Source organism: Carcharhinus amblyrhynchos, chromosome 13, assembly GCF_965287045.1.
Source record: "Carcharhinus amblyrhynchos chromosome 13, sCarAmb.v2.hapA, whole genome shotgun sequence".
Lineage (NCBI taxonomy): Eukaryota > Metazoa > Chordata > Chondrichthyes > Carcharhiniformes > Carcharhinidae > Carcharhinus > Carcharhinus amblyrhynchos.
This window is the reverse complement of record NC_137336.1, coordinates 35,508,746-35,521,453: the sequence shown is the minus strand read 5'-3', so window position 1 is coordinate 35,521,453 and position 12,708 is coordinate 35,508,746. Positions and strand designations below refer to the sequence as shown.

At 40.9% G+C, this 12,708-nt stretch overlaps 1 protein-coding gene across 12 annotated transcripts in view; it reads left to right on the top strand.

Moving 5' to 3' along the window:
• ankhd1 (ankyrin repeat and KH domain containing 1) overlaps window positions 1-12,708 on the top strand; it is a 167,367-nt gene that overhangs the window by 131,323 nt on the left and 23,336 nt on the right. For all 12 annotated transcript variants that reach the window (XM_080201536.1, XM_080201535.1, XM_080201529.1 and 9 more), the window contains 7 exons: window positions 325-500; window positions 605-767; window positions 7,427-7,522; window positions 8,256-8,372; window positions 8,681-8,846; window positions 8,929-9,379; window positions 9,477-9,632. In XM_080201536.1, coding sequence (XP_080057662.1) covers window positions 325-500; window positions 605-767; window positions 7,427-7,522; window positions 8,256-8,372; window positions 8,681-8,846; window positions 8,929-9,379; window positions 9,477-9,632 — 1,325 coding nt within the window. The remainder of the gene's footprint in view (window positions 1-324; window positions 501-604; window positions 768-7,426; window positions 7,523-8,255; window positions 8,373-8,680; window positions 8,847-8,928; window positions 9,380-9,476; window positions 9,633-12,708) is intronic.

The window sequence follows — 12,708 nt, the reverse complement described above, 5'->3', positions numbered from 1 at the left end:
ACAAATGTGAATTATTTAAGGTGGTAGATTTAATGACTGTTTTTATGGCGTCTAGGATAGGATCGCGTGTATTCTATTTTGTGAAACATGTTAAATATTTAGGGATTATTCTAAAATCCTTCACACTGGATAATGTCATAGAATCCCTACAGTACAGCAGGAGGCCATTTGGCCCATCAAGCCTGCACCAATAACAATCTCACCCAGACCCTGTAACCCAACATATTTACTAACCCATCTGAAACTAGGGTCAATTTAGCATGGTCAATCAACCTAACTTGCACATCTTTGGATAAATGAGCAATTTAATCTGTTCCTATTTAGACTGGTCTTACGCCCTTAATGGAAGCTGCCTCTGGAGGATATGCTGAGGTGGGGAGGGTTCTGCTTGACAAAGGTGCTGATGTCAATGCACCACCTGTGCCTTCATCACGTGATACAGCTTTAACCATTGCAGCAGATAAAGGTCACTATAAATTTTGTGAACTGCTAATAAACAGGTATTTAATTTTGGTTATATTTTACATAAATTAATCCCTAATGATTTTAAGATCCTGTAAATGTAGAGTCAAAAATGAATGATTTTTTTGCTTGCATTATGCAGAGGGGCACACATTGATGTTCGCAACAAAAAAGGTAACACACCTTTATGGCTGGCAGCAAATGGTGGGCACTTCGATGTGGTCCAGTTATTGGTGCAGGCTGGCGCTGATGTGGATGCAGCAGACAACAGGAAAATCACACCTCTGATGGCAGCTTTCCGCAAGGTAAGTTCTTGGTCTGTTCAGCCCCCCCTCCCATGTTTTGACTGTTTTTTGTAAAATAAAAATGCATACATTAAGACCAGCATAACCACGTCAAAACGCTCTCTTGATGCCTCTGTAAAAATGTTAATTTGAGTTATTTCTACAGGTCGGGGAGGGAGGGTTGTGAGGGTGGTCAGATTTCTTCTCCATATTGAGTCTTCTTGCTACTGTCTTTTTAAACATTAATTTAGAGAATGTGGACACTGCTGGCAACGCCAGCATTTATTGCCCATCCCTAGTTGCCCTTAGGATGATGGTGAACTCCCTTCTTAAACCGCTGCAGCCCCTGAGGTGTAGGTACACCAGAGATAACTTTAGGGGGGATTTCCAGGAATTTGACCCAGAGACAGTGAAGGAATGGCGAAAAATTTCCAAGTCAGGATGGTAAGTAACTTGGCGGAGAACGTCCAGGTGATAATGTTCCCAAGTGTCTGCCACTCTTGTCCTTCTGGATAGTAGTAATCATGGCTTTGGAAGGTGCTGCTGAAAGAATGTTAGCGACTTCCTGCAGTGCATAGATGGTACACATGGGTGCCATGTTCTTCAGTGGTGGAGAGATTGAATGTTTGTGGAAAATGTAGCAATCATGTGGGCTGCTTTGTCCTGGATGGAGTCAAGCTCCTTGCGTGTTGTTGTAGCTGCACTCATCCAGGCAAGTAGCAAATATTTCAATACACTCCTGACTTGTACCTTGTAGAATTACCACTGGATTCCTAGCCTTTCACCTGCCCTGGTAGCCACAGTATTTGTGTGACTAGTCCAGTTCAATTTCTGGTCAATGATAACACCCTCCAGGATGCTGCTAGTAGGAATTCAGGAATAGTAATGCTATTGAATGTCAAGGGGTGATGGCTAGATCCTCTTGTTGGGGATGACTATTGCTTGGTGTGAATGTTACATGCCATTTCTCAGCTTGAGTGTGGATATTGTCCGGGTCTTGCTGCATTGGGACATGTATTTCAGTATCTGAGGAATTGTGAATGATACTGAACACTCAGCAAACATCTCCACTTATGGTGAGAAGTATATTTATGAAGCAGTTGAAGATGGTTGGGCCCAGGACGCTACCCTGAGGAGTTCTTGCAGTGACTCCTTGGAGCTTGATCTCCAGTCACCGCAACCACCTTCCTTTGTGCCAGATATATCTCCAAGCAGCAGAGTGTTTTCCTTCTGATTTCCGTTGACTCCAGTTTTGCCATACTCTGCCAGCTGCTGCCCTGATGTCAAGGGCAGTCACTCAGCTCCAGATCCCTTACAGCCTTGGTTCAAACATGGACAAAAGAGCAGAATGCCAGTGGTGAGGTAAGAGTGACTCCAGCAAAATCCAAATGGAGCGTCCATGAGCGTGTTATTGCTGAGTAAGTGCTGTTTGATAATACTATTGATGCCCCCTTCCATCACTTTACTGATGATCAAGAGCAGACTGATGGGGCAATAATTAACCAGGCTGAATTTGATCTATTTCTGGCGTAAAGGGCACATCTGGACAAGTTTCCGCATTGCTGAGCAGATACCTGTGTTGTGGCTGTACTGGAATAGCTTGGCTAGGGCTATGGTACATTCTGGAGGACAGCTTCAGTACTATTGCTGGAATATTATTGGAATATTTGCAGTATCCAGTGCTTTCAGCCTTTTTCTGATATCACCTGGGGTAAATTGAATTGGCTGATAACTAACGTCATGCTGGGGATCTCCAGGAGAGACTGATTTGGATCATTCTCTTGGCATTTCTGGCTGAATATTGTTGTGAATGCTTCGTATCTTTTGCACTGATGTGCTGATCTCTATCATTGAGGGTTGGGATATTTGTGGAGCCGCCTCCTCCGATGAGTTGTGTAATTGTCATTCACTATTTACGGCTGGGTGCAGCAGGACTGCAGAGCTGAGATCTGATCCGTTGGTTGTGTGGTCACTTAACTCCGTCAATTACTTGCTGCTTATGCTGTGGCACCCAAATAGTCCTGTGGTGTAGTTTCACCAGGTTGTTATCTCATTTTTAGGTATGCTTGTGTTGCTCCTGGCATGTCCATCTGCGCTCTTTATTAAACCAATGTTGATCCTCTGTCTTGTTGGTAATGGTAGAAAGGGCAATGTGCAATACATTTACTGTGCAATGTGGTTGCAGATTGTAGTTGAATGCAATTCTGTTGCTGCTGATTGTCCACTGCACCTCATGGATGCCCAGTTTTAAGGTGCTAGATCTGTCCAAAGTCTATCCCATCTAGCATGGTGATAGTGCCACACAACATGTTGGAGGTCTGTGAAGATTGAATTTTGTCTCCACAAGGACTATGCAATGGTTATTGCTATTAATACTGTCATTGATAGATGCATCTGCCAAAGGCAGGTTGGTGAGGATGAGGTCAAGTATGTTTTTCCTTCGTGATGGTTCTCTTGTCACTTGCTGCAGTCCCAGTCTAGCAGCTAAGTTCTTTAGAACCTGGCCATATCAGTCTGTTGTGGTACTCCAAACCATTCTTGTTGATGGACATTGAAATCCCCCCAACCAAAGTACTTTGTTTCATCTAGGTGGTTTCCAACATGGAGTACTGATTCATCAGCTGAAGGTGGACAGTATAGAGTACAACTGGGAGGCTTCTTTGCAGTTGTTTGACTTGATGCCATGAGACTTCTTTTAGGTCCAGGTTCGATGCTGAGAATTCCCAGAACAACTCCCTCTCAACCGGATACCACTGCTACCACATCAGCTGGTCTGCCTTGCCAATGAGATGTATCCAGGAACAGTGACGGTATTGTCTGGGACATTGTGTAACATTCTGTGAGTTTGACTACATCAGGCTGTTCCTTAATTAGTTTGAGAGACTGAAGGTTGGCGAACGAAGCCCAGTCATCATGCAAACCAGCTTCCCATCCATTAACTCCACTGACACTTTCGCACTACCTCAGAAAAGCAGCCAGCATAATCAAAGACCCCAAGCATCCTGGGCATACTCTCTTCCACCACCTTCCATTGGGAAAAAGATACAAAAGTCTGAGATCACGTACCAACTGACTTAAGAACAGCTTCTTCCCTGCTGCCATCAGGTTTGAATGGACCTGTCTCGTATTGAGTTGATCTTTGTCTACACCCTAGCTATGACTGTAACACTACATTCTGCACCCTCTCCTGTGTACACCCTGCTTTGTACAGTGCACAATACTTTTCGCTGTATACTAATACGTGTAACGATAAATCAAGTCAAAGACAGCACTCGCAATTTTGGCATAAGCCACCAAATCTTAGTAAGAAGGACTTTACAAGGTCAACAGGGTTGCATTTTGCCATTGTCGTTCCTGGTGCCTAGGTCGATGCCAGGTAGTCCATCTGGTTTCATTCCTTTTTGTTCCATTTTGTAGCCGTTTAATAAACTGAGTGGTTTGCTAGGTCATTTTGGAGAGTATTTAAGAGTCAACTACATTGCTGTTGGTCTGGAATCATATGTAGACCAAACTAGGTAAGGATGGCAGGTTTCCTTCCCTAAAAGACATCAGTGAACCAGATGGGTTTTTATGACAATCATTTTATGGTCATTGTTAGACTTTTAATTCCAGATATTTTCTTTGCAAGGATGACATGGATTCTCACCATGATTCCCACTGTTCACTAATTAAAGTGAAAGACAGGACTCCGACTTGCCTCAACTGATCTTAAGTTAGCCTAACTAGCAAAAACACCGTAATGTAGTTTAATTGTACGTGGAAGAAGGTACTTTTGTGTCTATGATTGCTATGTGCAAACAAGATTCGGGAGAGGGCCATTTAGTCCTTCAAAGCAGCTGCTCTGTCATTTTAATAAGATCATGGCTGATCTGATTGTAGCCTCAAATCTGTATTCCGCCTCAGACTCTGGCTCGGGCTCTGGCTCCCGCTGCAGAAGAGTTCCAAGACTTGGGACCTACAGAGAAAAACGTTCATAGAACCATCGAACCCTACAGTGCAGAAAGAGGCCCTTCGGCCCATGGAGTCTGCACCGACCACAATCTCACCCAGGCCCTACCCCCATATCCCTACATATTTTACCCACTAATCCCTGGAACTTACACATCTCAGGACACTAAGGGGCAATTTTTTTTAGCATGGCCAATCAACCTAACCCACACAGCTTTGGACTGTGGGAGGAAACCGGAGGAAACCCACGCAGACACAAGAATGTGCAAACTCCACAGACAGTGACCCAAGCTGGGAATCAAACCCAGGTCTCTGGAGCTGTGAAGCAGCAGTGCTACCCATTGTGCTACCGTGCCGCCCATACCTTGTCTCTGTTTTAAATGAACAATTCCTTATTTAAATAGTGACCTCTTATTCTCCCTTCTCCCACGAGAGAAAACACCCTTTCCACCTCTACTTGCCAACTAGTCAGCATCCTCTTTTGCAGTATAAATTGTTGTTCCCTTTGAAATTGGTAGCCTTGCCTATCAAGACCCCCTCAGGGTGCATGGAGTTATGAGCTAACAGTATTGGGCAGAACTATGTAACCTGAGTTGTGGAAATCCACCAGAAGTATGAGTGACACATCTTTGTATCTCATGTCAGTTGTAGGAAATTGGTAGTAACGCATTCTTTAGTCCTGAACTCTTTGTATGTGCACTTGTGTCTTTATTCCATACATTTCCATTCCTCTGCCCCCATCTTATTGGCCTGTAAAATTTTTCTCGAGTGAAACAAATCAACACATGATTGTAGAGGCAGACTTTTCCAGTATTCACTGATAATGAAAGATATATAGCAATGCTAGAGATAGTCAAGACATGATTTTGAGGAAGGATGCACTATCTTGATTGTAAAATTATTAGACCTGAGGGAATTTTTCACAAGGTATTGACAAATGACAGTTCAAGGTAAACCAGTTTCAATATTACCTCTAAGTTATTGCTGTGTAGTAGTTCTCACATGGACAGTCTTGGGTTAACTGCCTGAATAGTCTTAAAAATAATTTAACTTGCATGAACAACTGACTATGACCTGGTGCCAGAGAGCTTTCTTTGGTCTTGTACTTGGATCATTCTTTTAGTACTGTTTCTTTGTTGTGCATTTGCTGCAACTACTCTTGTACTTGTGCCTAGTGAAGATGGAGCTGCATGGTTTCTCAGAAGAGATAAACATAGTGGTTTTTCTCATTTGGTTGGTGGTTTAATCATTTCTCTGCAAAGCCATAATTTACATTTTAAGAGAAACACCATGCTAGATGACTTCACTTTACAGTATTTTTGCTGTTTGGTTGTTCAGATTACAAGCTTTTCATGTTGTACTCATCAGGGACACAAGAATACCAAATCTCAAAAGGAAAAAACAATTTAAACTGGATGAAAAGAGGATGTTGATAAATGGATTCTAGTACATTGCCATGGAGAATGCACCAGTAAACAGTTTAACAACTAAGCTTTTTTCCTAAATTCAAACCAGGCAAATCAACTCTGGTCAAGCCACGTATGAAGGCCATACATCCCAATGACTGGGAGATCAGATGTCCCTTTGGCTGTTCACAAGCTAGCCATTTCATGCTGCTACTTTGCAGTAGCAACATGAGTGGTATTCCCCACTAATAAAATGGTGCCATCAAGCCAAAAAGACCTTCTGGCTACCACACAAATGAGTAATGTGGTTTACAAATTTCAGTGCCTGTGAGGTTACAAGCACGTGAAGGCTGTATGCCCCAACATCTGGGGAAACTTTAAAAAAAGACAGCACGTCCCATCGGCTGTTCACCATAAACAAAATGCTGATCGGCCTATGCTTGCAAAACTGAGAACACTGTTTCAACAACAGATGTGATCCTTGATTGGCCAAAATTTGAACTGCATGAACAACCAATTTAAAATTCAGTTGGGCTTCCAGTGTGGATTACATATGTGTGCTAGAAGTTAAATAGTGTGCTAGAAGTCCTTTGCAAATAAAAAGAAAATATCCAAGCATTGCACCTTTTTTAACTTGAAAGCTTGGGGGACAGCCATTCCTTGGTTCATACTCCATGGCAATGCCTTGACCCAAGTCGATTTGCCTGAGTTGTATTAAGCAAAAGATTGGCAGTTTAACTGCATTCTTTGTAGCAATGCATCGATCAATAAAAGTCTATTTGCCAACTAATCAGCATCCTCTTTTGCAGTATAAATTGTTGTTCCCTTTTGGTATTGGTAGTGTTGTCTGTTCTAAGCGTCTAAAGTGCAACAGCATGTCTGTTGTTTCAGCAATATTTTTACCATATGATAGCATACCGTGCAGACCACCACAAAAAAAAATCACCAGCGTAACATGGCTGTCGTGCATTAAGAATCTGGGGCAATCACTTGGGATCTGAGGTGAATTGAAGCAAGTGCTCTAATGTTTACAATTGGTTCTTTTGATTTGCTTTTCCATTTCTGAGCCTCCTTGTATCTTTAAAATATTCATACCAAATCTTAGTGTACGTGTAAATTAAATGACGTCCAAAAGGTTGACCGTGTTTAAGGTCATTTAACTTTGTAAATATCTCAATGACACTTAGCAGATAAAAATGGCACGATGAACCAGTTCATGACATTAGGAAGCCCTAAAGGCTAGCTTACAGTAAATTTTTACAAATCATTGTCATTTTAAGCATGCATTTTTCAAGCCTAATAATGTTGAATTGTACTTTTTTTCAGGGTCATGTGAAAGTTGTGCAGTACTTGGTGAAGGAGGTGAACCAATTTCCATCTGATATTGAGTGTATGAGATACATAGCAACCATTACTGACAAAGTGAGTATACTCTTGTGTTGTGTAGGTTTCACTTGTTCTCCATTACAACGTTTTTCAACTCTTGGGTTTATTTTCAGTGTGCAGACACTTGGGTTTACTCCTACCTTCCCACCTGTTTTGAACTGGAATTTTCAATATTGGAATCTATGATGATCTGGAGCTGAACCCATTTCAAAGGCACAAAGGGGTTTAATCAAAACCAGTGAGTTGCTGGATGAATAGATGGATTTTGGGTTGTGAAGGTGGTTGAGATTATTTTGAATTTCTGTTTTAAACAAAAAAGGTCTCCAGGTGCTTCGTAGGAGCATCCTGAGGATCTCTCTTCTCAGCCAGGATGAAATAGTTTTCAACATCACCATGATATTTGACCCCTAACTGAGATTCTGAATCCATGTTTTCTCCACAAAAAAGTCTGTATTTCTTGCCTCGGTCCATCTGCTGTTGAAATCCTCAGAGTGGATAAATATGATTTGCATTCCATTCATGTTGAGGCTGAACCTGGGATGTTCTGATTTGGCTAAGCTTACTTAACTGTTGTCCTGTTCCTGTAAAGAATAATACTTGTACATCGGAACAGTTGTTTTTCCTAATGTAAAACATAAATGGTTTATTTAATATCTTATGAAATAGTGAATGGAGTTTTTTCTCCCAGATTATTCTTCACTTGCAATCTGTTTTTCTACATTCCAATATTTAACACAATGTTTTTAAAGTTGATTACTATTCGTTCTAGGAATTACTTAAGAAATGTCACCAGTGCATGGAAACAATAGTTAAAGCAAAAGACCAGCAAGCTGCTGAAGCAAACAAAAATGCAAGCATTCTTCTTAAAGAGCTGGACTTGGAGAAGGTGAGAGTTCATTCTGAATATCTTAAAAATTATCACCATGTGATGTTTGGAGCCCATCTTCTAGGGTGGTCTTTGTTCTTTCAATATAGTCTCATCTTCCACAAGAATGGATTTGCTTGCATCATTACTTTTTAATGTAATGAAGAAAAGGGTGAATATTAGTTTTGTAATTGTAACTTGAACATTTGGTTTTAATATGGATATCTCAAAAATTGGAACTTTGTTTTGTTGCACTTGTGTTTCCATTGTTAATTTTGTTAAATTTACCTGTTTTGATCTTTACATAATTGTTTCTACCTTTGTTATAGTCAAGGGAAGAAAGTCGAAAATTGGCTCTTGCAGCAAAAAGAGAGAAAAGAAAGGAGAAAAGAAAGAAGAAGAAAGAAGAACAAAAGCGAAAACAGGAGGAGGAAGAAGCCAGAGTTAAGGAAAATTCAGAAAAGCAACAAACTCCAGAAAAGGATAGGTTTGAAGGTAAGTAATTTTAATTGTCAGTTGTAAATATAATTATTGATGTTTTTCAAGCAATCAAGCTAATAGTTTCTGTTTTCCACAGATGACGAGGTTGTGCCGATAGAGCCTCCCAGTGCAACTACAACTACCACCATTGGGATTTCTGCAACTTCAGCCACCTTTACTAATGCTTATGGGAAAAAGAGAGCCAATGTTGTAACCACACCAAGTACTAACAGAAAAAACAAGAAAAACAAAACTAAAGATTCTTCTCAGAGTGTTCAAATAATTCTAGAAGATCAGCATATGTCTATAGCGCAACAGAAGGCAGATAAAAATAAAATAAATGGGGAACCGAGAGGCGGTGGTGCAGGAGGGAACAGTGATTCTGATAATGTTGACAGTACAGACTGCAATAGTGAGTGCAGCAGTGGTGGTAAAAGCCAAGATCTCAATGTAATTGCTGACTTCCACAACTTTAGTGACCAGAAATTATATCCTCCAAGAAACGAAAAATCTAATACTTCCATCTCAGAGACTCAGAATCACCCAAGGTAAGAATAATGTATGCTGGCACTGATTATTGTTCAGTACTAATGTTATGTTTCTATTGGCATTTTCTCCAATTTATGATATGTGCTTATCGTATAGATTGCACGATGTCACGAATGAAGCAAATTCTAGCTCACTGTCTACAACTCACAAGTCTACTTCACTGCCGTTGTCCTCCCCAAATGGAAAGATGAATCTAACCAGTCCTAAGCGTGGCCAGAAGAGGGAAGATGGCTGGAAAGAAGTTGTGCGAAGGTAACTAAAGAATTTTTATGAATTACTGTTCTATATATGTTAATTGTATCATTACATTACTAACGATTAAAAAGTCATACTCCACACTCCTTTTTAAAGAAAACACCAAGGAATCAAAATCTAATTAATAATGCATGTTTTTGGTGACAAAATTTAAGGGATATTTCAACCATGAAATATCAAATTTTTTTCTATTATTTGAAAGATGCAACATGTATCCCTATGCTCTTCAGGTATTGCTGATCTAATTTTCCAAAGGAAAACTTATTATCAGGATTTTAAACTCTGCAAAATATTTTATTTTTTAATACACTATGGCTTCGAATCATAGAACCCCTGCAGTGCAGAAGCCATTTGGCTCATTGAGTCGGCACTGACAACAATCCTACCCAAGCCTTATACCCATAACACTGCAAATCTCCTGACACTAGGGGGCAATTTAATATGGCCAGTCAACCTAATTTGCATATCAAGTGTGGGAGGAAACCAGACCACCCAGAGGAAACCCACACAGACGTGGGAAGAAAGGGCATCCTCCACACCCCAGAAACCTCTGCAAACTTCAGTACTAAACCCTGGTCTCTGGCACTGTAAAGCAGCAGAGCTAACTGCTATGGGCCAACGTACTTGCATTTACAAAGGGAATATTGTTAGAATGCTATCAAGCTATCTGAATGGTGAACAGTAAGAATTTTGTATTCCTTTGCAATGTAAATTTTATGCAGGTTTGCAAAACTTAGTCCATAAAGCCTTTGGTAGTATGCTGTGCAAAGATCCACCTAATGAGTGCCAGATTTTGCAAAGGTTCCAGCAAATTGGAAAATGGTAAACATAACACATCCATTCATGAAAGGAGACAGGCAGGAAGCTAAAGGCCTGTCAGATGAATAGCTGTCATTGGGAAATTGCTAGAATCCATTATTAAGGAGGTTATAGCAGGATACTGAAAATCCATAACGTGATCAAGCAGAATCAATATGATTTTATGAAAGGAATTTTTTTTTGAGTTCTTTTGAGGAAGAAACAGACAAGATGGATAAAGGGAAACCTGTAAATGTGGTGTACCTTGGATTTCCAAAAGGCATTTGACAAAGTGCCATATCAAAGGCTACAAGTCAAGATAAGCGTGCGTGGCATGAGGGCTAACATATTAACTTGGATAAAAGAACAGGAAGGAGGGTTAAATGGGTCTTTTTCAGGTTGGTAAGCTGTAACTGGGGGACTGCTTAAGAGATTGGTGTTGAGGCCTCAACTATTTACATTCTGTATCAGATCATTGGATAAAGGGACCAAATGCATTAAGCAAAATGTGCTGATGACACCAAGATAGATAGGAAAGTAAGTTGTTAAAGGAGGTAGAGATCCTGTAATGGAATATAGATAGTGGTCAAATTTGATAAATGGAGTATAATGTCTGAAAGTGTGAACTTGTCCACTTTTTGGCAAGAAGAATAGAAAAGCAGTATGCAATTTAACTGGAAAGAGATTGCAGAACTCAGTGGGATAGGTGGATCCAGGTGTCCTTGTATGAATCTCAAGGTTAGTATGTGGCTACAGCAAGTGATTGCAAAAGTAAATTAAATGTTGCGTTTATTGCAAGGGGGATGGAATATAAAAATAGGGGAGGTTTTGCTGTAGCTGTACTGGGCCTTGGTGATTCCATATTTGGAGTAGGATGAACAGTTTTAGTCCCATTTTAAGAAGGATAGAATTGAATTAGAAGCATTTTAGAAAAGATTCAGGTGACTCATTCCTTGGATGAGGGAAGGAAAACTTGAACAGGTTGGGTCTATATCAATTGGTGTTTAGAAGAATTAGTGGTGATTCAATTGAAACATGCAAGATCCTGAGGAGAATTGACTAGTTGAATACCAGGAGGATGTTTCGATTTGTGGAGATACTAGAATTGGGAACCCTATTTAAGAATAAGATGTCTCACTTTTAAGACCAATGAGGAAAATTTCTTTCTATAAGGTTGTTGGTCTGTGGGATCTCCTGCCACAGAAACAGTGGAGGCTGGGGCATTGAATTTATTCAAGGCTAATTGGTAGACAAGGGAGCTGAGGGTTATGGGGGACAGACAAGAATGTGAAGCTGAGAACACAACAAAGCTAGCTGTGGTCTTATTGAATGACAGAGTAGAGCCAAAGGGCTGAATGTTCTATTCCTCCCAAGTCCTTTGTGTTCTTGCCTGTTGGGGAATGTTGCTGTTTTCCAGTGGGAATTGGTCTGTTTGGTGGTGTTCCTGCACCTTTTATGTTATTGAAGTAGAGTGATGGGGTAATAATTTATGTAGGTCATCGAATGCTTTTCCTGGCTTGCAAATAGCTGTTATCTTGATGTGGAGATGCCAGTGTTGGACTGGGGTAAACACAGTAAGAAGTCACATGACACCAGCTTAAAGTCCAACAGGTTTATTTGGTAGCAAAAGCCACTAGCTTTTGGGCCTCTGACTGTTTGTCAGGTGAGTGGAGAGTTCTGATCACAAATGGGGAATGGAAAGACACACACTTAGTTTACAGGATACTGATTAGAATAAGAACATAAGAACATAAGAAATAGGAGCAGGAGTAGGCCATCTAGCCCTTCGAGCCTGCCCCGCCATTCAATAAGATCATGGCTGATCTGTCGTGGCTCAGTTCCACTTTCCCGCCCTCTCCCCATAACCCTTAATCCCTTCTCTTATCAAAAACCCATCAACCCGCTTCTTAAAAATATTTAGCGAGGCAGCCTCCACCACTTCAACGGGCAGAGAATTCCAGAGATTCACCACCCTTTGACTGAAGAAGTTCCTCCTCAACTCCGTTCTAAACCGCCTCCCCTTTATCTTGAGGCTGTGCCCCCTAGTCCTACTGTCTTTTTTGAGCGGGAAGAGTCTCTCCACCTCTATCCTATCCATCCCATTCATCATCTTATACGTCTCAATGAGATCTCCCCTCATTCTTCTAAACTCTAACGAGTACAAGCCTAGTTTATTCAGCCTCTCCTCATAGCTCAATCCCCTCAACTCCGGTATCAGCCTAGTAAACCTCCTCTGCACTCCCTCCAGGGCCAAAATATCCTTGTGCAGGTGCGG